The sequence below is a fragment of the Thermobia domestica genome, chromosome 12 (assembly GCF_964235325.1).
Source record: "Thermobia domestica chromosome 12, izTheDome1.hap1.1, whole genome shotgun sequence".
Classification (NCBI taxonomy): domain Eukaryota; kingdom Metazoa; phylum Arthropoda; class Insecta; order Zygentoma; family Lepismatidae; genus Thermobia; species Thermobia domestica.
The window spans coordinates 201,113,790-201,139,726 of record NC_137465.1 but is presented as its reverse complement, the minus strand read 5'-3'; the positions used below and the strand labels follow the sequence as shown (position 1 = coordinate 201,139,726).

Below are 25,937 nucleotides of genomic sequence, written 5' to 3'. Positions count from 1 at the left end.
AGGGTGGGATGACGTCGGACTTCAATTCTGCGGCTAAGAGGAGATGGTGGTGATTTGGAGGAAGAGTGTAGCGATAGAGTGTAAAAAGCAGCGCCAATGGTGTATGGACAATATGAGCACGAAGTGGAAAGTCGATGTGTGCTGTCATCGTATCGATGAGGAGTGGGTGGTGATCCTCAAGACGAGTAGTGATGTACTTAAGACGGAGAGACTCAAGATGGAAAAGTATATGTGGAAAGGTCATGCGTTGATAAAGTTCGTATGTCGGACTGGGTAGTTTGATTCTGTAAGCAATGCGGAGTGCATGTCGTTCCAATATCTTCAGTTTATTGTAAAATGAGAGGGGTGCGGCAATCCAGGCTAGATGAGCATATGTGATGACCGGACGTAGAAAGACTTTATAGGTATTGAGTACAGTAGTTGGATTGAGCCCCCAAGTAGTGCCTGTAAGACGTTTCAGTAAATTAAGGCGATTGTAAGCTTTGGTGGTGATGTGCTGCAAATGAGCCTTCCAGGTGAGATGTGTGTCTAAAACAAGTCCCAAATATGTTACTGTTTTGCTGAGTGGAAGACGTGTATCGCTGACTGTGAGATGAAGGAGTTTGGGATTCCTCCGTACTTTTGTGCGTTGTTTAGGGTGTAGGAAAACTATAGTTTGTGTCTTGAGAGCGTTGATCTTTAGGCGCCACACTTTACACCATTGGACAAATGAATCTATGGCGGATTGCATAGAAGTATTTAGTTGATGGATGGTTTTGCCCAGAGCTAAAAATGCGGTGTCATCTGCGTATTGGAAAACATGGATATTATCGGGCAGAGTTGGAAAGTCAGCTACATATAGAAGGTACAATAGTGGAGAAAGAGACGATCCTTGCGGTACACCGGAGTGAAGAAATATTGGATGAGAGAAGGTATGATTAATGGTAACGTATGCTATGCGACAGAACAGGAAATTATATATGAATCTGATGTAAGTAAGAGGAAGACGAAAGTTGAGAAGTTTATATACAAGGCCATGGTGCCAAACCTTGTCAAAAGCTTTTTCAAGATCAAAGAGAGTTAAACAAGATGGCCAGGAAGTATTATAGTGATTTGTGATGTAGTTAAGAAGGCGAAATAACTTATCATTAATACTGAAATTTGGACGAAAGCCTGCTTGATGTGATGGTAATAAATTATATCTGGAAAGATGTGTATGAAGACGGTGTACTAAAATCTTTTCTAAGATTTTGCTGAATACTGGAGTTAATTGTATAGGTCGATATGAGGAGACACAGTCGGCGGGTTTGTTGGGTTTGAGAAACATCAGTACCTTGGAAGTCTTCCACTGTATTGGTATATAGCCAGTGCGGAGGATGAATGTAAAGATGAGAGAAAGAATGTATAATACTGCGTATGGACTTTCCTTGATATGTCTATAGGAGATGTTATCAGTGCCAGGTGCAGTGTTTCGTTTTCGTGCAATAGTTGTGCTGATATCTTCTGGAGTGATGGGCTCTGTAAGAGGACGTGATGTATTAAGCGGATGAGTACTGTTTGGCTGAAGATGAGGTGAAGAAAAGTCGAAGTGATCCACTGGGTGATTGCGAACTGGATGTTCGGGAGTGAGCGGTGTAAAGATATCTTGGAGGTAAGTGGCGAATGCGTTTGCTTTGTCCAGATCAGAGTCTAAAGGTGAGTCATTGATGATGAGCGGGTATGAAGTTTTGGTATATTTGCCAGAGAGAGCGTTTAGCCGTTTCCAATATCGTGTAGGATGAGAGGTTTCTGAGAGAGAATTGCAGGTTTTGATCCATTGCCTTAACTTAAAGGCTTTAACATAATTGTGAACAGTGCGCTGGAGTGCTCGGTGATGTCTAAGTGCCTCACGATTTCCTGTGTGCGTATATTCACGGAAGAACTGCCGGGATCGTTTTACCATGGCAAGATATTGTGGTGGAAGTTTAGGTTTGTGTGGTGCATATTGGGATTGTGGTATATATTGTGCAGATGCTTGATTGATATGATTGGTGATAGTCTCTAATGATTGATATAACTCTGACTCTGTTGTAGGAGGATTTAGACCTTCAAGATGTTCAGTGAGGTATGTTCGATATTTCTCCCAGTCCGCTTTGTCATATCGAGGAATCATGCGAGGTGGGGGTGCGTCGAGGTGTCGAGGGGTACGGCTTTGGATACTGAGTTTTATGGGTACATGATCGCTTCCGAAAGGATCGAGGACATCTATAGTGGAGCGTGGCGTTACAGAGGCAGACGTGATAGCTATATCGGGCGTGGTATTTGATTCAGGTCTGGTTGGTTTAGGAAGGTGATGAAAAGTGCCCGTCGTATTGGTGAGAATGAAATTCAAAAAATGAGTTTGGTCTCTATTGGAACGACTATGGAAATTTATATCAGCTAGAATGATGTAGCGCTGAAAAGTGTTTGATATGTATTGAAAAAATGACAGAGGAATTGGATGCCCTGGGCGGACGTAGATAGTGGCCACTGTAATATAATCTGATTTATAGTAAAGAGTGATTACTAGATTTTCTGGGAGGTTCTGAATTGCTGGAGTGTGGATACGATATGGAATGTGAGGTGAAAACCCAACAGCTACCCCGCCATTTGCCCGACGTGCTGGTAAAGTATTGTCTTTGCGAATGATCGTATACCCTGTTATTTTGCATTTCATTTTAGGAGTCAGATGCGTTTCATTAAGGAGAAAAGCATTGACTTTCTCCTCGAGTAACAGTTGTTCAAATAGAACTTTGTGGGTGCAGAGAGAGCGTATGTTAACAAACAGAAAAATAATACCCATAATGTCCATACTGTGATGATCTTTAGAAGGTTTGTGAAGATGGGAATGTATGAAAGTAGGCAGTTGGACCATTGTAAGTCGCCTGGAACTGAAGATGGAAGACTGATTGAGCAGCATACTGGACGTGTTGTAGAACTAAGGGACGTGCAAACGGATGGATATTTTGTAGAGTGAGAGTAATGAAAGCAAGAAGCTGTTTAACAGTTATTGGTTGATCGGATGTGCTGGGTTCGGAAGTTTGATTCTGTGCGTCATGCATTCTAAGTGGAACTACCAGTTCAGGTTTTGCTTCTTCTGGAGTAGGTTTGGCTTTGCATTTATAGCTATAGGCTGGATGACGTTCATGACAGGTTGAGCACTCAGGTGGCCGTTGCATATTTGGACAAGAGCGGGTAGGATGAGGGCCACCGCAGTAGCCACATTTAAACGGATTTACGCATTTTGGTGTAGGATGAGTGTATTCTTGGCATCGATCGCATCGTATGGGAAGAGGAGGCGATGTTTTGGATGGTTCCACTCTATGTCTTTGCTTGTATATGAATGCTCCGTGTTCAAGCAGGTCATCAATAGTTTCCTGCGACTCTGTCAGTACCCTGACCATGTAAGTAGCTCCTTGATTATTCCTAATTCGAATGCATTTTTTGAAGGTGTATCCCTCGTGGTGTAGTTCCTCTTCGACTTCTTCGTCACTGTAAGACGGATCAACACCACGGATAACTACGGACAGAATAGGAGTTCGTCGAGGTGGTGGCATTTGCTTCTTACGTTGGTCGTTCAGTTTTGTGAGTTTTGCTGTTTTTCCGAATATCTCAAAACTATGTTTGTCTCTAACTGTTGTTGCGAAGTTAGGTAATGGCGATTTAATGATATAGCCGTTTTGAGTTTGTATGATCTGGGTGATTTCAGACCGTGGTCTATATTTGAGAAGTTGCTGGAGTAGGAGTTTGGTGTTCCGGAATTTCGGATCATAGTCCTGGAGTAGAAAGTTATGAGTTTCTATCTGTTGTTTCTGAGGAAATTGTTGAATGCCATCAACAATCATAAGGCGAGAGCTGTCGTCTGAACTGGCGATGCTGATATTGTCATCGTGATGTTTTTTATGAGGAGGAGATTTTGAATGAGATGCTGGGTCGCCGTCAATAGGATTACCCACTAATCCTTGATCGTGATCTGAAGTTACAAAAGCGTCCTTGTAACTCTTGCGCTTCTCCACCTTAGTAGTGACAATAGAAGCTGTAGGAACTGCAGCCGGAAGACCAGGATGTTGTCCACTGGCCATAGTAGCCGGACAAGATGATTTCTAGAACGCTGTGTATGTGAGTAGCAGGTGTATGTTGCAGTATAGATGATGTGATGTGATGAGATGAGATGAGATGATGAATGATGGAGCAAAAGCTCCCAAAAATTAGTACACTAATGTGCACGGTAGTGCAGCCTCCACTCGGGTGAAACCCTTGATCTCTCTCACTCTCTCGCCCAAAAACTGAGAACTGCCACGCTTGCGTCCACAAACGCGTAATATTCTCAGCCTAGACTTGACACTACAGGAATGCCTCTAGTGAGAAAGCTGGAAACCAGCTAAGTATTTTTGAACTGCAAAAGACATCACCTTCAAAGTGTATAAGAAGTAACTAATAATTGTCAGTGAGAATTTTAGTTTTGGAGTTTATTATTTGCAACGAGCAAAGCTTTAGGTAGTATCTTTGACATGTTTGCCAAGTAACAAATAACGCAACATATTCTACTGTAATCGGTCACGAAAATAATTTTGTAAACCTACAAACTGTCTGACAGTAGTTACATCAGTACAATGCTGCCACCTGTTGAAATTGTATCCTAGCTCAGTGGACGTTATGGAGTTTTTACAATCATTCAGCTGTTATTCGTCGAAAAGTCTCTATAACACCGCCTGGAGGAAAAACGACACCTACCAAAAATGGAGGTTACTTTCTGTTGATGAAAATGAGAGTAATAGAATGAAAGTAAAAGTATACACTTGCACGGTATTATGGACGTCTCATACACACGTGCAGTAGCCGTGCAAATACCCATGTGCACACAACGGCTTAAGCACCGGTAATTTAAATGTGCTTCATCCACGCAAATGCACATGTGCACATCCACTGCTCAAGCATGGGTTATGCACATGCGCTGCATCCACACAAAGGCACATGTGTACATAAGGGCTACAGCACGGGTTATATAAATGTGTGCTTCATCCATGCAAATGCACATGTGCACATAACGGCTTAAGCACGGGTTACGTACGTGCGCTGCATCCATGCAAATGCACATGCGTACATAACGGCTTAAGCACGGGTTATATAAATATGTGCTTCATCCATGCAAATGCACATATGCACATAACGGCTTAAGTACGGGTTCCGTACGTGCGCTGCATCCACGCAAATGCACATGTGTACATAACGGCTTAAGCACGGGTTACGTGCGTGCGCTGCATCCACACAAATGCACATGTGTATATAACGCTACAGCACGGGTTATATAAATATGTACTTCATCCATGCAAATGCACATGTGCACATAGCGGCTTTAAGCACGGGTTCTGTACTTGTGCTTCATCCACGCAAATGCACATGTGTATATAACGGCTTAGGCACGGGTTATGTAAATGTGTACTTTATCCATGCAAATGCACATGTGCACATGCACGACTTAATCACTGGTTATGTACGTGTGCATAACCCACGTAAATGCACATGTGCACATACACGGGTTATGTATGTGTGCTTCATCCAGGCAAATTCACGTGTACGGCTTAAGCACGGGTTATGTATGTGTTCATCATCCACACAAATGCACATGTGCAAATGTACGGCTTATGCATGGAGAGTGCACATGTGTCGTACACGTACGTGTTGTCTGGGAGAAGTCTTCAGTATTTTACAAGATATAAACGAAAGTCAAGAGTATGTTTTCTTGATTTACATGGACATTTATCTTTCTGACGGCAAGGCAAGCAACGACTCTTTAATCACTGCCCATGCAAAGATCATGGATTTTCTTGATTTAGAATCATTCTATTATAAGTAATTGATTTGATAAAAATTATTATGGAAGCTTACTTAAAGTGCAAATGTATTTTTAATTATTACACAAGGAGCAATCAATATGACAATCTTACTGTTATCTATAAATGGGTCAAAGAACCTATTTGTACCACTTTGACCCCTGTGCGTATTTAATTTACTATTCTAATAGAAATAGTGCTTCTTTGTTAGCTTTTTCCAAAACTGGATCAGCTGGTGCACTTATTTTTTAGTAAGTAAAAGATAGAAATCATAGGTTTTGTCTTGAAAATTTCACGATTTCACCATTTTGTTTTTTTGTAGTGAAGACACAAAGTCCAAAAGTTGCTGAAATGCTAGTCGTTAGCACAGAATTCCATTCTAAAAAGAATGATGACCGCAGCTAGACAGTAATAATGGTTTGTTGTATTTTGCGAACTGTTATCAAACACAGCATGCAAACTACTTCAAAGAAAATTTGACGAATCATGTAGTTTATAATTATCATTATTTGCATGGGAAAATAGTCGAACTTTCATTTCTAAAGCACAATGTTGAGTATATTGGCCAAACCGAAAGTGTTTTCTGCTCTCGTACAAAAGCAACGATATCTAAATGGCCTTTGTCTCTGAATATATTTTTACCTTTCACTTGTTCAGCAGCTTTTGTGTTCCTGCAGGCGAGGATAAGCCTGGCTCCTCTTCGGGCCAAATCACGAGCCGTTTCCTTTCCAATGCCTACAGAAATAAGACATCATTAGAAAGCAATATCAAGGACAAAATTAGTCGATAATGTGTTCTAGTTGTTTATGAAGCAAAAGATTCTTTTAAGGTGGATCACTAGGTGTTCTCGGTGCTATGCTAAACGCTGCTTGAATACTGCGGCACTGCCAGATAGTGTCGAGTGTTTACTGATGCCAGATAATAAAAGGAGTAATCATGGAATTCTGCTTAGATACTTACTGGAGAAATTATTTTTCGACCTTTACCGCGATTCCTCTTCTGTAACTGCAACACTAGAATCCAGGAATTTTCCTATTTTGAATGCTACAGTAAACGTACAAATTTGGCAACAACGCATTATGGCGTTCTGCGTAAGTTTCGTCTCAGAATCTATTTCCTTAAATGTAAATTAATATTTAAATAAAATATGAAACATAACACGAAAAACGGTCAAACAATATATCTATTTCGTGATAAGGTTGTTACTTTAACATACTTTACGCACACAAATAAACATTTCATAAAACGGAGCACTTCTAGTAATATTTACCAGCAAGTGCCGTCTTGTGCGCTCATTGCAAAACGAATCAAATATTTTCTTTTATTTGTTACATTTTTCGATATTAGGAGAGACAACCAAATGAATCAGTGTCTTGTGCTGTAGCTGAAACAACACTCTATCTTATAGTACAATATTTATAATATGTAACGTTTCATTGCGCAGTAGTTAAGACAATGAGCAAAAATATGTACTGACTTGTGGGTGGTGATCCACCTTAAACTTGAAGTTTTATTGAGCTACAATACATTGAAGTCATATGAACATTTTGTTCGTTACTATATTGAGAAAGTATCAAAATAGAACGATATACAATACTAATTATTATCATTATATACAATACTACACCATACTATACAATGCTATACAATAATATACTATACTATACTAATTAATTAATAATTTTTATCTAATTTTAGATCATCATGAAGTGACATAACATGCAGTTATAATATAAATAAATGTTTTAACCTGAAGTGGCTCCAGTGATGAGGATTGTTTTGCCGTCCATTGGCAAATTGCTTCTGAATTCGCCCATCGTCAGCGAGGCGTAAATTCTGACAAGCAACAAAATTATTCCTATGATTATCAGTTCCAGCATCATGATTGGATTTTAATTTGTCAATCCAATCTTTCAATAGTTTCACTTGACCTGGGAAAAGAAGAACAATTATGTTTTTAGTCGCGTCTATCTCTACGGAGCTTACTCATTAAAATAAAAATCCTTTTATAATAAATATGGTAAATAAAGTATATTACACTATTATCAAATCTACCGGTTAGTGCGATTGAGATTTAGGAAGAAGAAAGTCATCTTCTGAGGCGCGAAAAAGTGAAAACTACAATTCCTGGTTGGTCAGTGTGGTCTTCGACGTAGTCAGACACTCTTGCCATCAAACGATTGGATTTCATGACGAAAGAGGTGATTCGAAGAAGTCCTCAACTGCACGTTGCAGCATCCAATCGTCATGGAAGTTTTTCTTTTCCACCAATTGGTCGAGATGCCGGAAGAAGTTGTAATCGATTGAGGGGACCTCAGAAGAATGGTTTCATATTGTAACTCGTGCAGGTTACGTACGGTTCTTCGAGCTATATGTAAGCGTGCATTTCTATGCAGCATAAGGATACTATATCTGTTGAACATTGCCAGCAGCTTGCACTGGGCTCCACTAGGGCTAGTAACACTAGGCTCCATCCGCAGCCAAAACTATTTCTCTCTGCCTCCAGCGCAAATGAAGGAAAACGAACAGCGAAAACATTCAATGCTTTTAATACGTACATCAAAACGTGGAACCTACGAAAAATGGGTATTATCTTTACACGGTAGTTCAGTGGCTAGCACGCCCGCATTTGGTGTATGTTGTCCCGGGTTCAATTCCTGGTGAGAGAACATTAAATGCATACGATGGGTTGGTTTCAATGCTAAAATGAAGGTCCACGTGACGTGTAGCCTCTGTGCTAAAAAAGAAAGTTAAATTTTAACCAACAAACAAGCAACAACAATAAAAAATATTAGTACCGCAGGTGTATCAGTAGGGCATATTTTGTGTTGTCTCTACTGCACCGTTCATATACAATTTGTCTAAACTCAAAGTCCTGCACGAAAGTCTAACGTCTCGTCTAAGCATTTTAAGGAAGCACTTCCTATAACTTTTCTCTTTGATTTTAGGTCAACCATTTAAAAACAATGCAAGACGTGTTTAATCATTTTAAATGATACTCCTAACACTAAATTCCATGTCCATAACCTTAAGGAATTCCGAGATATTCACATCTTATTATCATAATTACATCTTGATCCATTTTTCTTTTCGCCTCTTCTCTTCTCTTTTAGAAAGATGTCAAAGAACGAATCAACATGTGCGTAATTACCAAATGTAATGTCTGTAACTTTCACAGATTCCGAGTTATGGACACTTACTATAATAATTATAATTCTCTCCTCTTCTTCTTCCCATCCTGTTTCCTTCCTTCTTTCCTAGATGAAATATGAAATAACGCTGAAGCACCTACGTAATTATTTTATATGAGAAGTCCAAATACTAAATCTCATGTCTCGAACCTTGAGATATTCCAAGAAATGTACATTTTAATATAATATTTGCTCTTTCCACGCCGAACTCCCAACAAATCCTTTCTTCGTGGTGCTTTATGTCAGAAATCCTGCATACTGTCCAAACTCCAAATCTTTTACTTCAGGGGTTTAGCCTGAGTGTTGATCAGTCAGTCAGTCACTGAAAACATCTTTTGTGTAGAGAGATTTCCAGACTTCTTTCAAGTTCATGTTACGATTTCATGGCTGCTTTATAACACCACGATATTTCAATAAAGATAGTAACCACGAGGACGAATGAGGCTTCACACCAGACCTCAACCTCATATACATATAGCATAGTTTTTACGGTCTTTGTTAAGGAATGAAAGATGATATATTATAAAGAAATAACATTTTGACATTTCAGTCTTCATAGCCAATATGATTGACAACCTTCCTCTGGTTGAAAAGTAGCACGTTCATTTCCAATTAGGCTTTTTACTGAGTACAGCAGTGGCGTATACAAAAGTTGCCAAGAAGGGTGTTTAAGCTCCCAAGTTCATATAATTGCAGGTGTCATCTTAGATTAGTAAATGTTTATTATTGCATAATATCTTGTTTAAGGGGAGGGGTGGTTAGAACGCGGAAACTCCTCTCTTGGGTATACCACTGCTGTACACTCATGTCCAAAAAGATTGTCGCATATCTATAACTGTCTTCTTGTAAGAATATAATTTGATAATGATTTTGCAGGGTACTTTTAATACTAATACTATGTGTATAATCAGGAAATGTATATTTGTGATAAATTTCATAGGAAAAAAAATCATAAATACGAAAATTAGAATGAGTAAAACAAAATGTAGCTAAATGGACAAGAAAGTTTTATTTTCGTTTTATTGATTTTATTTACTGCTCTTTTGACATGAAATTTTCCACACACATGTATTTGCCAATTATACACATATTAACATTGTAAGAAATAATGGACGAATTCATTGTCAAATTATATTCCTAAAACAACATATTTATAGACATGCGACAATAATTTTGGACATGAGTATACATCATATTGATATGTGCAGTGGTGTATATAGAATTACGATACACACCGTCTTCATGCTCCGATGTTCCCTTGGTTTACATTTTGCTCCTTTTGTCCCCTGTCTCTTCATTCCTTTTTGTGTACACTGTCTTCATTTATATCTTCTAAATATTACTTTTGGTATTACATTCCTTTACAGTAGAAGACCCTTATTTGTAAGTATGCTTGAATATTGGTAGAGTGCGCCACTTCACGGCATCATTCTAATCTTTGAATGGCCCTTTCCTAGCCATAATAGCTGATGCGTTCAATAGCTATGAAATAGAAACAACTTTCCCGCTGTTTAGCTATTTTCTGTGGATAGAACGAGAGAAAATGCATCTCTTGCCAAAGTATTCCAGTTTCGAATAGCGAAGATGTCGTTACCCTATGCATGAAATACGGATGTTATCAATACAACAAAAACACCTCAAGATACAACATCTCTAATGTCTCGGTTGGCAACTGTCAGGCGCTGCGCCCGGCTGTTGATGGAAATGTGTTAGGGAAACTCCGTGCTATGTGAAGAGTGGTAGAACGCCATGTGCAGTGAATCGAGTATACAGTGATAGACGATCTGTATGATTTCCGAAAAGAGAAAATTGTTAGCGCTCGGTTATGTGGTGTGAGCGTTGAGTGTGTCACAAACGACAGTATCCAAAACATTGACTCTCTACAAAACTCACGGTAAAACCACATTGATGAAAAACAGTGTTTAAAAAAAAAAAACAATCTCCCACCAACCATTAAAGAGAATATTGTTATTCAGAATTGTCGTGCGAAGGAGGAACTCAAGCAATACTTCCCATAGCTTGTGCTGACAATCATAGCCTTCCGGTCACATGACTTGGACATACGGGGAAAACTGCTGTTTAGGGACATCACGCTTCAGCACGATGTCTATTTTGTCGCAAACATGCAACATGGATCACTGATTACTGGAAACGTGTGATGCTGTCAGATGAGGCATCATTCAGCACAAACCACGGGCTACGTTTATGTATGGTGGATACCCAGAGGAGTTTATGATCCGGCAATCACACCCTATACCAGGATGATAATGTACTTCCTCACTTAGCTCGCGCTGTTGCGACGTAGTTTGAATGAAAATCATTGTGACATTGAACCTCCTGGCCAGCCCAATCCTCGGACTTTAACATAATTAAACACCTGGGGTCAATTTTGGAGATACGACCCCGGCGCAGATTTGTACTTCCAGCCTCTCTTATGGAACTGAGTGATGCGCTGCACGCTAAATAATATAATATTCAACTTGTCAGTGGCGTATAGGCATCATTAGGGGGCGCGGGCGCTTTTCCCCACAAGGGCCACTAGCATCTCAATGTCACAAATCAAGTTACGCAGTTTTCTTCTACAGTAACTCAACAGAGTTAATAATTAACAATTAAACCGTTATGTTCTTTTATCAGTATATCATTCTGAATTGTTCAAAGTATTACACAAAGCTCAAGGAATATGCATACTATATTACAAAATTAACAATATTTTAGTATACTACTTTTTGATGCTATGAGGTCGATCAGCTTTTCATTTGATACATTCTCCAAGTCCTTTTCAATAGACATAAACATAAATTTTTCCAAACATTTCTGAGACATGGCGCTCCTTAACCTATATATTAATATATTTCAGTTTTGAAAATTTCTTTCACATGTTACCTGGCTTACGGGCAAACTCAGCAGAAATTTGTGTGTTAGCAGAAAACCTGGATAACCATTACTGTACAAATTATAATTCTGCAAAATTAAAAAACAGCCCGTTGGACAATTTTTGCAACAGGTTTTGCACTCGCATTCCTAGTAAAGATTTTTTTTTTTAAATCTGAATCACTTGCGCTATCAGCATAATCAGTCGTTTCTTCTCGGTTGTACTCGACAGTAAGACTGTGTTTCAAGGATTTCCAATTCCTTGACAAGTTGAATAGTTATTCTTTAGAGCTATATAGAATCTTTGTTGAAGTTACCTGGTTGAAGTTTTTAGGGACCAAACACGACAAATCAGCCATAAAGTATATTGCTTCTTTAATCTTGAAGATATACTCGAAATTATCGTATCCAATATGGTGTTGAATGCTTCAATGCAGTACTTGATCATTTGATCAGAAGCAGCTTTATCTTCACATTCATAGGGAAACATCCTTTTCTACCTGTGAAGAAGAGTTGTCGCAGATCAGTAGAAACAAAGAAATCACGTTCTAATTCTTCAAATTTCTTATTGGCCCATACTGTAAATCTTAATGCTGCATTTTTAACGGATTCAAAAATCAGCTCTCTGCTCCTTTAATTGGGACAGAGTAGTCTACACTGCAATACATCAACACCTTGTGTTTGGAGATAGTTTGGCAGAGGGGTCCTCACTGGAAATATTCTCAGGAACACTTGTGCTGTCAGGATTGTTTTGAACTAAAGAATATCTTCTATATATATCTTTCAATTTCCCACCTAACTTCTGGTTTGATATTTCCTGTTGAAGCAGTCTCCTTCATTGTTTGATCAACTTTATGTATAAAACATTGTAGAAATATTGAACTTCCTTCATATTATTAATATTCGGTATATAAACAAATCAAGATTTAATAACGATTTTATTTTATTTTATTTATTTTTACTTTTTTTCTCTTTATTTTCTGTGGATGATGAGAGACAGACACAACTTGGAATAATAAGACAGTCAGCAAACATTTCAAAATTCTCTTTAGTAGACGATTCCTCATTCTTCATTCTTGGTAAATTTATGTAACTTATGTAATATGATGTAACCAAAGTGTTCTGTCACTGTTGACAAATCATTAAATAAGCCGAGAATTCCATTTACCTTGCACTTTCCTGAATCTTTACACGTGCGTACTTTGGATGTTTTTCCGTAATTTCGACGGCCATCTTCCTACTTTGGTCGATATAAAGACGTCCCAGGACCCGGAAGAGGGGAGTAGCACTCGAGAAGCGGTGAAGTACACGAGGAGCGGTAAAGTTCATGAGGAGCGAGTGTGAGCAACTGAAGGAGAGATCTATACCAAATTCCACACCAATTCGACACAGAAACCGAGACATGGAGACCACCAGTCGACGACCAGGAACTGAGATACGGAATACACACCCAAGGTCCTAAACGCCCAAACAACCTTCCTTTTCTTTCTTCCTAAACATACTCTCGACTCTCACTTTTTAAAAATATTTGTTTTTATTTATTTCTACCCACATGCCCTATAAACTAAATACGCTCGTCGTCTTCTCAGATACCTCTCAATTCTACCAGTGAGCTATATTTCCCAAATTAACGATTATAGTTTCTTTTCTTTCTTCAAAACGACGACGAAAGCATTCCTACCGAATGCACAAGCGTAAGATGATGGAGATGCTGATCTTTTTCTCTCATAAGCGTAAGAAGGTGATCAATGCTAGTTTCCTTTCAAACTTCTAAACTGTTTCCTCTTCATTTTTAAGGCTTTTGAGAATCACCTCCAACTTCACCGCCACCAACCCTCTATGAAACTAGTTTTCTTCTCTTTTGTTTTTTATTTTTAAGCAATCTTCCTTATGCTATTCTATAATTACCTTTCTTTTTCTCTCCCTTTCGGAGAGTGGTGGAGCCCCAATACCTCTTGTGTATGTTGTATGTGTTGTATTTAGTTTTTAGGGTAGGTATAGCATATTTAAGGTCTTGACTTGCGCCCAATAGTTTTATTAGTTGTGTTATATGTTGCGAAGACTAGCGGACGAATTTTTGATACCTTTAGAGGATATTTTTAATTTAAGTGATACTGTCTATTTCGATCCCGCGGCCTGTTCGTCTCCTAAATCGACTAAATTCACACGTAATTATTTAGAGCAACTAAAAAAGAAGCTAGAATTTTCGGAATCATTTTCGGATATTTCTCCTGATTCTTTAGACGTAACTGTTCGTGGTTCTAGTTCTAGCAGTATGGCTACAGGAGGAAAGGATCCACCTCCGTCCATGCACGGCACGATTGTGAAACCGGAGCCTTTTTATGCCCGGTTGGGTGACGATGTAAACACGTACATCAGACAATATGAGACCATCGCTAGCATTAATTCATGGGATGGTATGAGACGAAAATTGGTGCTGGGGAGCCTACTCCGTGGCCCCGCTGAAAACTGGTTTGCTGGCATAGAAAGAAAGCCAGAATTTGCCCAAATGACTTATGACCAGTTCAAGCAAGCTTTTATAAACGCTTTTAAGGACAATTTGGTGCCACAATTATCTGAAGCTCAGATGCGGGCCCATGAACAAAATGAATCAGAATCCGTTCTAGAATATGTTTATGCGAAGCAGGATTTGATTTTACGCGCAGATCCGACTGCCGATGAAAAGAAACAATTACAATTAATTGTGGAGGGACTTTTACCCGATTACTTTAAAGTTGTAGTACGAAAGGAGTACAACACGGTCAGTGACCTTCTGAACGACCTAATTATCGAGGACAGGTCTAAATTGTTACTGAAGCGTAAGGAATTAGAGAAATTCTTGAAAAAGAATTCTGCTGTTTTGCAGTCGTCTTTATTTTCTCCGGCTAGCATAGACGCTAATACTCAGAATAATGCTGAAGTAAGAGTTCAAAGTCCGATTACTGTTCAACCGTATAATGCACAGTCAGCATACTTGCAAAACCAGCAGACTCAACACAACCAACCGGTAATCGACCCGTTGACTGACATACAGCAACGACTGTCAAAGTTGACGCTGCAGATTTCAGCCTTAGCTCCTTCAACAAATTGTGAAAGAAGCGATGATTCTCAATATAGGAAAAAGCAGTTTAATCAGCCGAAAAATGTAGGTCAGGATTACCAAGGAAAACGAAACGGTAATCAAAACAACAGAAGTCAGAATAATAATGCTAATACTAATAAAAAGTCTAGCAGTGACTTTGCGTCCTCAAGTAATAGTAATTCTTCGCCAGGTCAGGGTTTGACTCCGGATAGAGGCCAAATTATTTGTTACAAATGCAAATTACCCAATCATATTGCGAGATATTGTCGTATGCCGTCTTTAAACCCGCAGACAGAGTAGATGGTCGGGACGAATTTACTCAAGGTCGCGTTATAGTCCCTATAGTGTCCTTTAACGAATTGCCTCATGTGTCAGCTTTTATGAACGGGAAAGACGTAGAACTGATGATTGACAGCGGCAGCCAAATCGGTTGTCTGGGGGAAAATTTGGTCCCGGAAAATGCTAAACGTTTCCGTATTAACACTAGATTTCGGGAAGTAACAGGGAAGTCTATACAAGTTTCTGAGATAGCTTTATTAAAATTTAGGATTGGTAAAAAATGGTTTACTCGTGTATTCAAAGTTATTCCAAATTTTGATTATGGGCCTCCGATTGGCGCCGATTTTTTGGAAAAGCACAGGGCTGTTTTAGATTACAATAGGCAAAATTTAACTTTCTTTCGATTCGGACGCCCCTCCTTCGAAAACGTTGCCTCGGAGGAATTTAGAAGTCAATTTGTCAAAAGTCTTAACATCCAGGCTTGCGCATGGATCTCGGGCTATTTTTAGAGTATTGGAAAACACGATTTTACCACCTCGCTCGCATACTTTGGTGAAACTACACAGTTGTTGGGATATTTCGGGGAAGAAGTTATTATTGTCACCCTCTCGCCGGATAGAAGAAATACTGGACATTTTTATTCGATGTGCGATAGTGAACGGCGAATGCCACGTGGTGTATGTTACGAATCCCACCATTAAGGAGATCAAACTGCGACAAGGTACACATCTTGGGGATGCTGAAGATTTTGAGAAGGTCCCAGAAGAGCCTGAGGAGAGGAGTTTTTCGTCGGCAGAATAAAGCCTACCGTACCCGGAGAAGATGGAGTTGTCCAGGCGACTTTGTGATCCTAGTCGTGTCGACGTCAATCCCGAGCTATCTCCAGAAGACAAAGAAAGATTTTACAGTCTCATACGAGAATTTCCTGATGTTTGGAGTTGGTCTGAGGAGGACATAGGACTCGCACGAGGCTACCTTTCATGAAATTCGTGTATCCGATCCTACACCCGTCAATAAGACGCCCTACTCAGTGCCTTATCATCTCCGTGGAATACTCAAGCAGAAGTTAGACACGATGCTTCGTCAAGGGAATCTGAGGGAAAAAATCTCGCCCTGGAACCACCCCGTCTTGCTGATTAGGAAGCGTAATAATCAATTTCCATTCGTAAGAGATCTGAGGGGTCTAAATCAGAAATCATATCCTTCGAACTTTGCGACACCGTCGGTGGATGACATAATCAATCGTATTGCAGGACATCTCCTTTATACCTCGAGCGATTTGACCAAAGCGTTCTTCCAAATTCCGATTACAGAGGAGTCGAAAGAGTGTACAGGCTTCTCGATACCAGGCATGTCAAGTTATCAATATTGTGTCCTACCTATGGGACATATTTCTTCCGCAGCAGCGCTTAATAGACTGGTCAATTTGATTAGCAGGCGTTTCAAGTACAAATATTATGCATTATGTGGACGAATTGTACATTATCGCGTCATCTGTAGACGAGATGGTGAATTGGTGCAAGGTCCTTTTTGAAAAACTTAGAGAACGGAGACTAAAATTGTCTCCCGAGAAGACAAAGATCGCACATTATTCTTTGATAGTGTTGGGACATCGTTTATCAAAATTTGGAGTGCAAGTGTCGGATCGAATGTTAGCCACGATTTAGAATTTCCAACGTCCACGCACGAAGAAGAATTTAAAAAGTTTTTTAGGGGTGTGCTCCTTTTTGCGAAGGTATGTTAAGGATTTCTCGGAAATCGCTTATCCTCTTCAAACTGCTTCGAAAAGACCAAGATTTTAAGTGGGGAACCCAGCAACAAGAATCTTTTGAAGCTCTGAAAAAAGCAATTTTGGAAGTCCCAACAGTGATGGCATACAAACCAGAGAGGGATCTACGTATCTACACCGATGCCTGCAAGAAGGGCCTCGCAGCTGTAGCGAAACAACCTATTTCAGACGATCCTGAAGCTGAACTAGTGCCGATCGCATATGCTAGTCGAGCAGTTGGACCTTCAGAAAAAAATTGTCTGTGTAAAACTTGGAACTCTTGGCTCTGCTGTATGCACTGCGATCTTTCAGAAATTTCGTGGTGGGTCGACATTTCTATCTCCATACGGACTCCAAAGCTATTACGTTCCTTCGCCACAGTAAGAAAATGACAGGTAAATTAGCACGCTGGATGTCTGAGATTGATTGTTACGATTTTACCATCACCCAGGTGAAAGGTACCGACAACATAGAAGCCGACAGTTTGAGTCGCTTTGTTAAAGGACAAGGAAGATGAAGAAGAGAGTGCCTCTGACCCGAGAATTTTCCTAATCGAAGACATGGACCTCATTGATATCGCAAAAGAACAGCGAGAAGATGCAGTACTGAAAATTATTGATCACTTGGAGGATCGAGCAGAAAAGAATCCAGCCTATGAAAGACAGGCATCGTATTTTGTTTTGAAGAATAATGTAGCATACAAAGTGAATAAGACACCATTCGGTAAAGTTTATTTGTTAGCAGTACCATCGAAATTGCGAGACATTGTATTTGAGAAACTGCATTGCGGGAAACTGGGTGCGTATCATGGTGGATTTTCGAAAACATACAACCTCTTAGTAAAGTCTGTCTATTTCCCTAACATGAAAAAATTTGTGTATGATAAGTGCCAAACTTGTGTGACTTGTCAGTTGTTAAAAAAGAGGAGTGGAAAACAGTTCGGTAGTCTTCAGACACATCCTAGCGTCCATCCTTTCTTTAGAATTTATGTTGATCTCGGTGGGACCTACCCTAGTAATAATATCTTACGCCACAAATTTCTAATTATAGTCATAGATGAAGGAACTCGTTTTTGTATTACTGGTTCTCTACCAGATGCTTCTGCAGCTTCTGTCAGTGCTTTCATATATGACAACGTCATATTGAAGTATGGGATACCAACTCAAATTTGTTGTGATAGAGGTGTTGCATTTACCAGTCAATTATTTAAGGGGTTATGTAAAATACTGGGGACTCAAATACATTTCGCTGACGTTCAAGGGCATTTTTCTATTGGGAGCGTAGAAATAGCAGTGAGAAATATAGAACAGCAATTGAAGATCGCCTTAGAGAAAACTGACCAATCACGTTGGATTGAACTTTTACCAAAAGTGACCTTTGCCTATAACGTCACGTGCAATTTCAGCATGAAATATTCTCCTTTCGAACTCTCCCACGGCTTTTCTCCTCGGTTTTTGCATTCCACCATGTTGGGGACGGAATGTCAATTTTCAGAAAACCAAGACAGATTGGAACGACTGAAGTATATACGCGAAAAAGCTCAGGAAAATTTGTACAACCGACACCTGACGTCCAAGAAGTCTTACGACAAGAGGCGGATACAACAAGAATTCAAGCAGGGTGAAGCGGTTTGGATTTTTGATCAGTCTAGAAAACGAGGACAATGTGCTGCTTTTTCGGGAAAGTATTTTGGACCTGGTCAAATTGTGTCCAAAAAACATGACAACAGCTATTATGTTAAGTTTCGAACATCTAGAGGACAGATTAAGATAGACTCATTTTCTATAGATCGGCTTAAGAAGTATTATCCACCTAAGGACTTGCAAAAGATAGAGAATCAGGACGCACTAATATTGGGTGAAGCACGGAGTCCAGAAAAAGGATTTTCAGCAGCAGGAGGAGTCCACTTCCTTTTTGATGGAGTATCAGGAAGAGGAAAGCACGGGTGAAGCAGATTCATTGTTCATTCGAGATGTGAAATTGATGTCCGAAATTCCGTCGTGGGACGAGACCGGACCCGACACCAAATCGATGGCTGATGTTGAAAAACCGAAGTTTGCCGTCAACGAGGAAATTAACCGGAAAGTGGCTTTGTATTATGGGTCTGTTACGTTACTGGCAGGACAGGCGATCGTAAATTCATTCGACACCCAGTTGCAACCAAGAGGAGGTGTAGACTTGATGGTACAGTCTTTGGCGGGAAGTGAAATGAGGCAGGAGTGCAAGAAAATTGGTCACTTGAACCCAGGTAACGCCGTAATAACCTCAGGATATAATCTACCTGTAGATTATGTTATACATGTATCTGCACTCGATGATGAAAATGCTAAGCGCTTAAGGATGTGTTATGAGAAATCCCTACAGTTGACTATGGACAATGACATAACGACCATTGCCTTTCCAAATATAGCTACAGGAGTATTTAACTACCCGAAATTGGAGGGTGCAAGAATTGCTTTGAACGTAGTACGGGAGTATCTTGAGGAGTACCTCGATTATTTTGAGAAAATAATTTTTGTTCAATTCGATAAACAAAATCAAATTATTTACGAAAAAGTGATGCACGAATATTTCCCGAAATAAGTTTTTTGTCCTTTATAAGAGCATAAAATATATACAGTGTACTTAACCTAGAGATTAGTTTATTACTGGCCTAACAGGGAGTTATTTCTATGTTAATTTGCAGTATGTTAGTACAACCTTTTACCACCACCAAAAAAATCCTGTGTCCATTATTCTGTTAAAATGCAGGTCCAGAGGAAGTATTAAACCATCTCCCAAAAATAGTTTCAGCTATTACTTTTCTACCTTCATTGTTGAAAATAAAATTAGGTGAAGTACTGAGATGTACTAGTAGGCATTCCACTTACCTAGAAAAAAGGAAACATTGAAATTAGTAACGCAATTTAACAAGAACATATATACTTAGGCTAGCAGAGATAATAATCAATAGAACATGTGAAAATTCTAATTTCTCATTATATTTAATTTGTGTTTCAGATAACCTATTTTGTTTTAAGCTGCATTATCCTATCTTTCTCTTTCTCTTTTCTCTAATAACACCGAGTTCCAAATAACATCTGGTTCATTTTTCCGTAAACTCCCAAATGTTATTTTGTACCAACACTCATTACCGATATTTTCAATTTGACATTTTCCTTTCCGCATGATGTTAAGATTTCTTCTCTTTTTGAATCTCTGCTTTGCAAAGAAAATGACACTGGCTCCAGATGTCTGCAAAGCTGCAAAAGACTTACATGATCTGCAAGTCCATATTACGATTATTTTTAAAGCCTCCAAATCCACGATTTCATCGATTATCAACCAGATCTCCGCGTGAACTGCTAGGATTCATTGGGAAAGCGTTGAATTGGTGTTGTGACGTAGCTGACAGTTCTTCTATTGATTCGATAAATAAGAAGGAATTTCATTTGGAACAAACAGTACTGGGTTTACAAAAACAATTGTTGAAAAACAATTTATATATTCAGAACACAACTTCAGAATTTTTAAGTTTTCAAGATCAGATACAATTTACTTTTCATAAAATTAGAAACTTTTCGGCAAAAATATTGGATCAAGAACATGATCTGGGAGATCCTCTTAATAAGCTTGCAAATCGAGTCCATAAAGAGGTCATTTCGTTCATTCAAGAATTTTATTCGATTTCAACGCAGTTTGTACAGTTTCTACAAATTTTTAAACATGATATGACAATTCAGATGTGTACAGATGCTAGGCTGAACCCTAATATAATTCCTTATAAAGTGTTGCACGCACATTTATCTGAATTTGAGAATATCATTTTGAAAAATGGATATAAGTTAACCATAGATAAGTCGTTATTGGAGATGTATTATTCAATTAATGTTTTGACTTGTTCAATCACCGACACGTACATTTACCTACAGATGAAAATTCCGATCGTTGAAATACAGCCTTCGTTTGAGTTATATGATGTGCAGCCACTTCCGTTTGCTGTATACAACCAAACTTGTACCGTTGATATTCAGCCTTTAGTTATGGTAGTTCAAGATAAAAAAGATCTTATACCAATAACAGGAACAAGCCTTCTTGCTTGTCATTATAGCCAATCAGAGTTATGTAAGATACCTACACACACTGTGACACGATCTCGTTTAATAAATTGTGCTCACGCAGCTTTCGTTGCCAGTACAGTCAGGGAAATATTACACAATTGTGACCATACGTGCTATGATTCGAAAGAGGCACAGATTATAGACATTGGATCGCATGAGTTTGTTTTAACAAACCCGCCAGATTTTCTAACTTTGAAGACTAGAGAAAATGTGTCTACTATTCGAGTTCCAGAAGAAGCCAGATTATACGATGCCCTTAAAATTCGAATACCATGCAATACTAAATTAATTGTGGAGAGAAATCTTTTCGTCAGATCGGATTTTCCGTGTCTCGACAATGATCTTACAGAACCTGTATTTTTACATCTTTTTCCGAGCAAGCTAGTCTCTAATAATCTGATGCTATTCTGATCTACGTATAAAGGGAATGAATTTTTTAATGTTTCATCTTTACTTAACGATGTTTGGAGTTCTTCGATCCGACGTATGAATATATTAGTATTAACGATAATTGACCAGACGCCCATTAAGATGCCTATCTATAAGCATGAATATTTTATACCAGGAATTATTATTATTTGGAATATCATCATCACTCTTCTACTTATTTATTTGCTAAGAGAACATGGAATTTTCAATTTTATATGGTTTTGTAGAAAATGTAGTGCGTCTACGGAATTTTCCTTGCAAGAATTGAGCTACTTTTTAAGAAGAATTGATAGTTAGTGACGGAAGAATTGATAGTTAGTGACGGAAGTTTCGGTACAGAGATTATAGTGCCGCATTCTACCGTCTCAGAATTAAGGAATTCTAACGTAAAATCTTCGTACATTTCCAACTATATAGTGTATTCTTAAAAGCGGATACGGAAACTGAGATGTCGAGCAATTCACGCATTTTGTGAAACAGCATCTAGAAGAAGGTATTAGAACGTATATACGCACGACCATATAAAATTGAGAATCATTACCGGACATACCTATTTTGATGAATTTAAAGACCTTCTTTTTCTCTCCCCCCCCCACTATTTTTATTTCCAACATAATTTTACTAACACAATCGAGTATTGGGCGATAAAACCAAATCCAACCTCTAGTTACCTTAAATTCCCAACCTAATCAGGAAATAGGTTAGGTTTATGTTGGAAATAATGAGCCCGCCGGCCCCTTTAGGTTATGATATTAAGGAAATTGTATTTAAGATATTAATAGGAAATTGTTTAGATATTTTGGGCATTTGGTCAGATCATGAATATGAAGTACTTATACTAATACTAATTCTTTCTTTTTCTTCTTTTTTGTTTTTCTTTTGTCCCAATTTTACTGATGCCTCCTACCTACCTCTACTGAAATACTATGATCACTCTCAGACTTTGATAAAAACCACCCACCCAGTCCTCAAATAACTACACTTCCTTTATTTATCTTCCCTGAATTTTTTTTTACGATACCTTGATATTCTTACCTGAGTTGCCAACCCTGTTTCTCATCGGAAGTAAGTCTTCGGATAATAACTTTACCGCATTTCACACTAATTTTCCTTATTTTCAAATGTTCTCCACAAGTCCACTATTTTGTAAAACCAACCCCCCGAGACGCCACTGGATTCACGCTTAGGTACCTTGACTTTGAAATCGCCTTTCAAAAGCCTAATAATAGTTATTTTAATCAAATGTTACTTTCCCAATATCATTATCCTTGTTTTTGAACTCTTGTGCCCCCCCCCAAATAAAAACAACTATTATAACTTGTCATTCGTTTTGTTCCTATCCTTCTGTTTATAGACAAACATCGGCCATTACTATACCGATAGCCTTTGCGAAAACTCCCATCCCTCCCTCATAGCGTCATGGCAGCCATCTTGGAAATTTTCATGTTTACATTTTCCCACGGCTTAGAAACTGTGTTCCTTTGCCAAATTTTCGCTACAATTCCTATTTCTTTATACTATAACATCTATATTTTTCACTTTTTGCCCCTTCTAATACACACCCTTTGTTAATCTTCATCCTAGATACACATATACGGAGTCACATGTTTCTGATAACTTCAATCACTATTCCTTTTTTCCCTTTATTATTTTTTTTTTAAATTTATCTCCCCACAACCCCTTTCCGTACCTCAATGCAGCATAACACCACTAAGAAGAAGAGGATCTATTGGATATCAAGATATATCAGCGGTCAGATTTGAACCTCACAATTTGTCCATCAACCGACGCAAAGAATGATACGTTGTTGAACGTTTTTTTCCTTTTCTCACTTTTTGTTTACACACTTTTTTCTTTTGATGCATGGAATACTCACCTTATCACACGTCAAATAAGTTCTTGCTTCACGGACATAAATATTGTAACTATAAATATACTATACGCATACATTTTCAAGCAGAGCTCCTCCGTGGCTAAGCGGTTAGCGTACGCCCCTTTGGCGTGGGAGACCCGGGTTCGATTCCCGGCGGGAGCTCATGTGGTTCGGATTCCACGTTAATCAGTAGGTCCACGTCTCATATAGCCTCGCTGCTGAACGGGACGTTAAAGTCAACTCAACAACAACAACATTTTCAAGCAGCTCACAGTCATATCCCGTCACGCCCAGCGTCATCCATCCAGCCTTAGCCGATAACATCTGCCATCTGGTGACAGCTATTTCAACTTCACTGCGTCCTTTGCATATGGTCAACGACCAAGCTGGCCTAGATTATCTTGCAGCTGAGACTCTGCCGATTCAGCATTCTACAGTTTCAAGTTCAATGTTATAAACAAGACCATGTGCTTCAGTATCTTAACGATTACGTCAACTATTTATACGGGAGAAAAGACAGGAACTATCCAAGACATTGAAAGATGATGCTTCCAAGATACATATACTTACATATTGACAAATTACTCTTTCTTGTGTGTTTATTCTTCTTCTATTGGTGAAATATTGATTGATTGATTGGTATAGTGCTACATTTTATTATCTGTTTACGCTAGTGATTCAAGTATTTTTTTTAGTGATGTGTGATTAATTATTACTTTTATATATATATATATATATATATATATATATATATATATATATATATATATATATATATATATAACATACATAAAGTTGATATAGCACAAAGTATATATATAGTGCGTTCAATAAGTAATTGGACCTGAAACGACAGCGTTTCTCTTTTCGTCGTTCAGTAAGATCTAGTGGCGGGAATGTAGAGATATTGAACTTCCCTCATATTATTAATATTCGGTATATAAACAAATCAAGATTTAATAACGATTTTATTTTTTATTTTTTTTTTACTCTTTTTCTCTTCATTTTCTGTGGATGATGAGAGACAGACACAACTTGGAATAATAAGACAGTCAGCAAACATTTCAAAATTCTCTTTAGTAGACGATTCCTCATTCTTCATTTTTGGTAAATTTATGTAACTTATGTAATATGATGTAACCAAAGTGTTCTGTAACTGTTGACAAATTATTAAATAAGCCGAGAATTCCATTTACCTTGCACTTTCCTGAATCTTTACACGTGCGTACTTTGGATGTTTTTCCGTAATTTCGACGGCCATCTTCCTACTTTGGTCGATATAAAAACGTCCCAGGACCCGGAAGAGGGGAGTAGCACTCGAGAAGAGGTGAATTACACGAGGAGCGGTAAAGTTCACGAGGAGCGAGTGTGAGCAACGGCAGGAGAGATCTATACCAAATTCCACGCCAATTCGACACAGAAACCGAGACATGGAGACCACCAGTCGACGACCAGGAACTGAGATACGGAATACACATCCAAGGTCCTAAACGCCCAAACAACCTTCCTTTTCTTTCTTCCTAAACATACTCTCGACTCTCACTTTTTAAAAATATTTGTTCTTATTTATTTCTACCCACATGCCCTACAAACTAAATACGCTCGTCGTCTTCTCAGATACCTCTCAATTCTACCAGTGAGCTATATTTTCCAAATTAACGATTATAGTTTCTTTTCTTTCTTCAAAACGACGACGAAAGCATTCCTACCGAATGTACAAGCGTAAGAACATTTTCTGGGTTCGAAAAATGACCAAACACTTTCTGCAAAGCAGAGTGTTTGGGTCACCATTTTGTTTCCGCAATAACTATAAGATGCCTTTGTTGACATTTGATTTTCCAAATGTCCGTTCGCAGATAAGACTTACGTTTAAATACCTCACAGCAGAGGCATTCAGAAGAACAATGACACAGAATCAATGCAACTATTTTTTACATCACATATGACAAGATTTAGTATGTGAACGTAACACCACGCGTGTAACTGATCAGGGTACACGGTATTCGAGTGTTTTGAGAAACCCGAATATTGCCCTTGAATGTTACATGCGCCATCGGTTGAATTTCCAATACACTTCTTAATGTCAAGGTTCAACTTCTGCAGAATTTCCAGCAGTAAATCGCAGAGATACAAGCCTGTGATAGATATGTATTTTACAATGGCAACAACTGTAAAACAAAGAGTACTGGTCTGAAACTGTCATATCTTGACTAGTGTCTAATAGAACAGAAATCATCCCAGCCTGAGAGACTTCTTTCGAAATATCTTCTCGGATAATGGGCTGATAGCATTCGAAACGTACTTCACCGTGATTTTTGAAAAGAAAGTTATGTGACTACCACCCTACTTACTTCTTCGTGAATGACTTTCATTCTTCTCAGTGATCTGATTTAAATAACTTTTAAGCGAAAGATCAAAATTGATTAACAAAAGAATAATATCTTTATAAAATGTTTTCATGATCTGTAGCTGTGTCTTCCAGTCTATAAGCTGCTTCATTCCTTTTCTTC

At 38.6% G+C, this 25,937-nt stretch overlaps 1 protein-coding gene across 2 annotated transcripts in view; it reads right to left on the bottom strand.

Moving 5' to 3' along the window:
- The window catches only part of LOC145666931 (retinol dehydrogenase 14-like), a 93,499-nt gene that overhangs the window by 28,886 nt on the left and 38,676 nt on the right, over positions 1–25,937 (bottom strand). For both annotated transcript variants that reach the window (XM_081734533.1, XM_081734534.1), the window contains exons 2-3: positions 7,582–7,762; positions 6,474–6,566 (exon numbers count right to left, since the gene is read on the bottom strand). In XM_081734533.1, coding sequence (XP_081590659.1) covers positions 6,474–6,566; positions 7,582–7,714 — 226 coding nt within the window. In that variant the 5' untranslated portion in view covers positions 7,715–7,762. The remainder of the gene's footprint in view (positions 1–6,473; positions 6,567–7,581; positions 7,763–25,937) is intronic.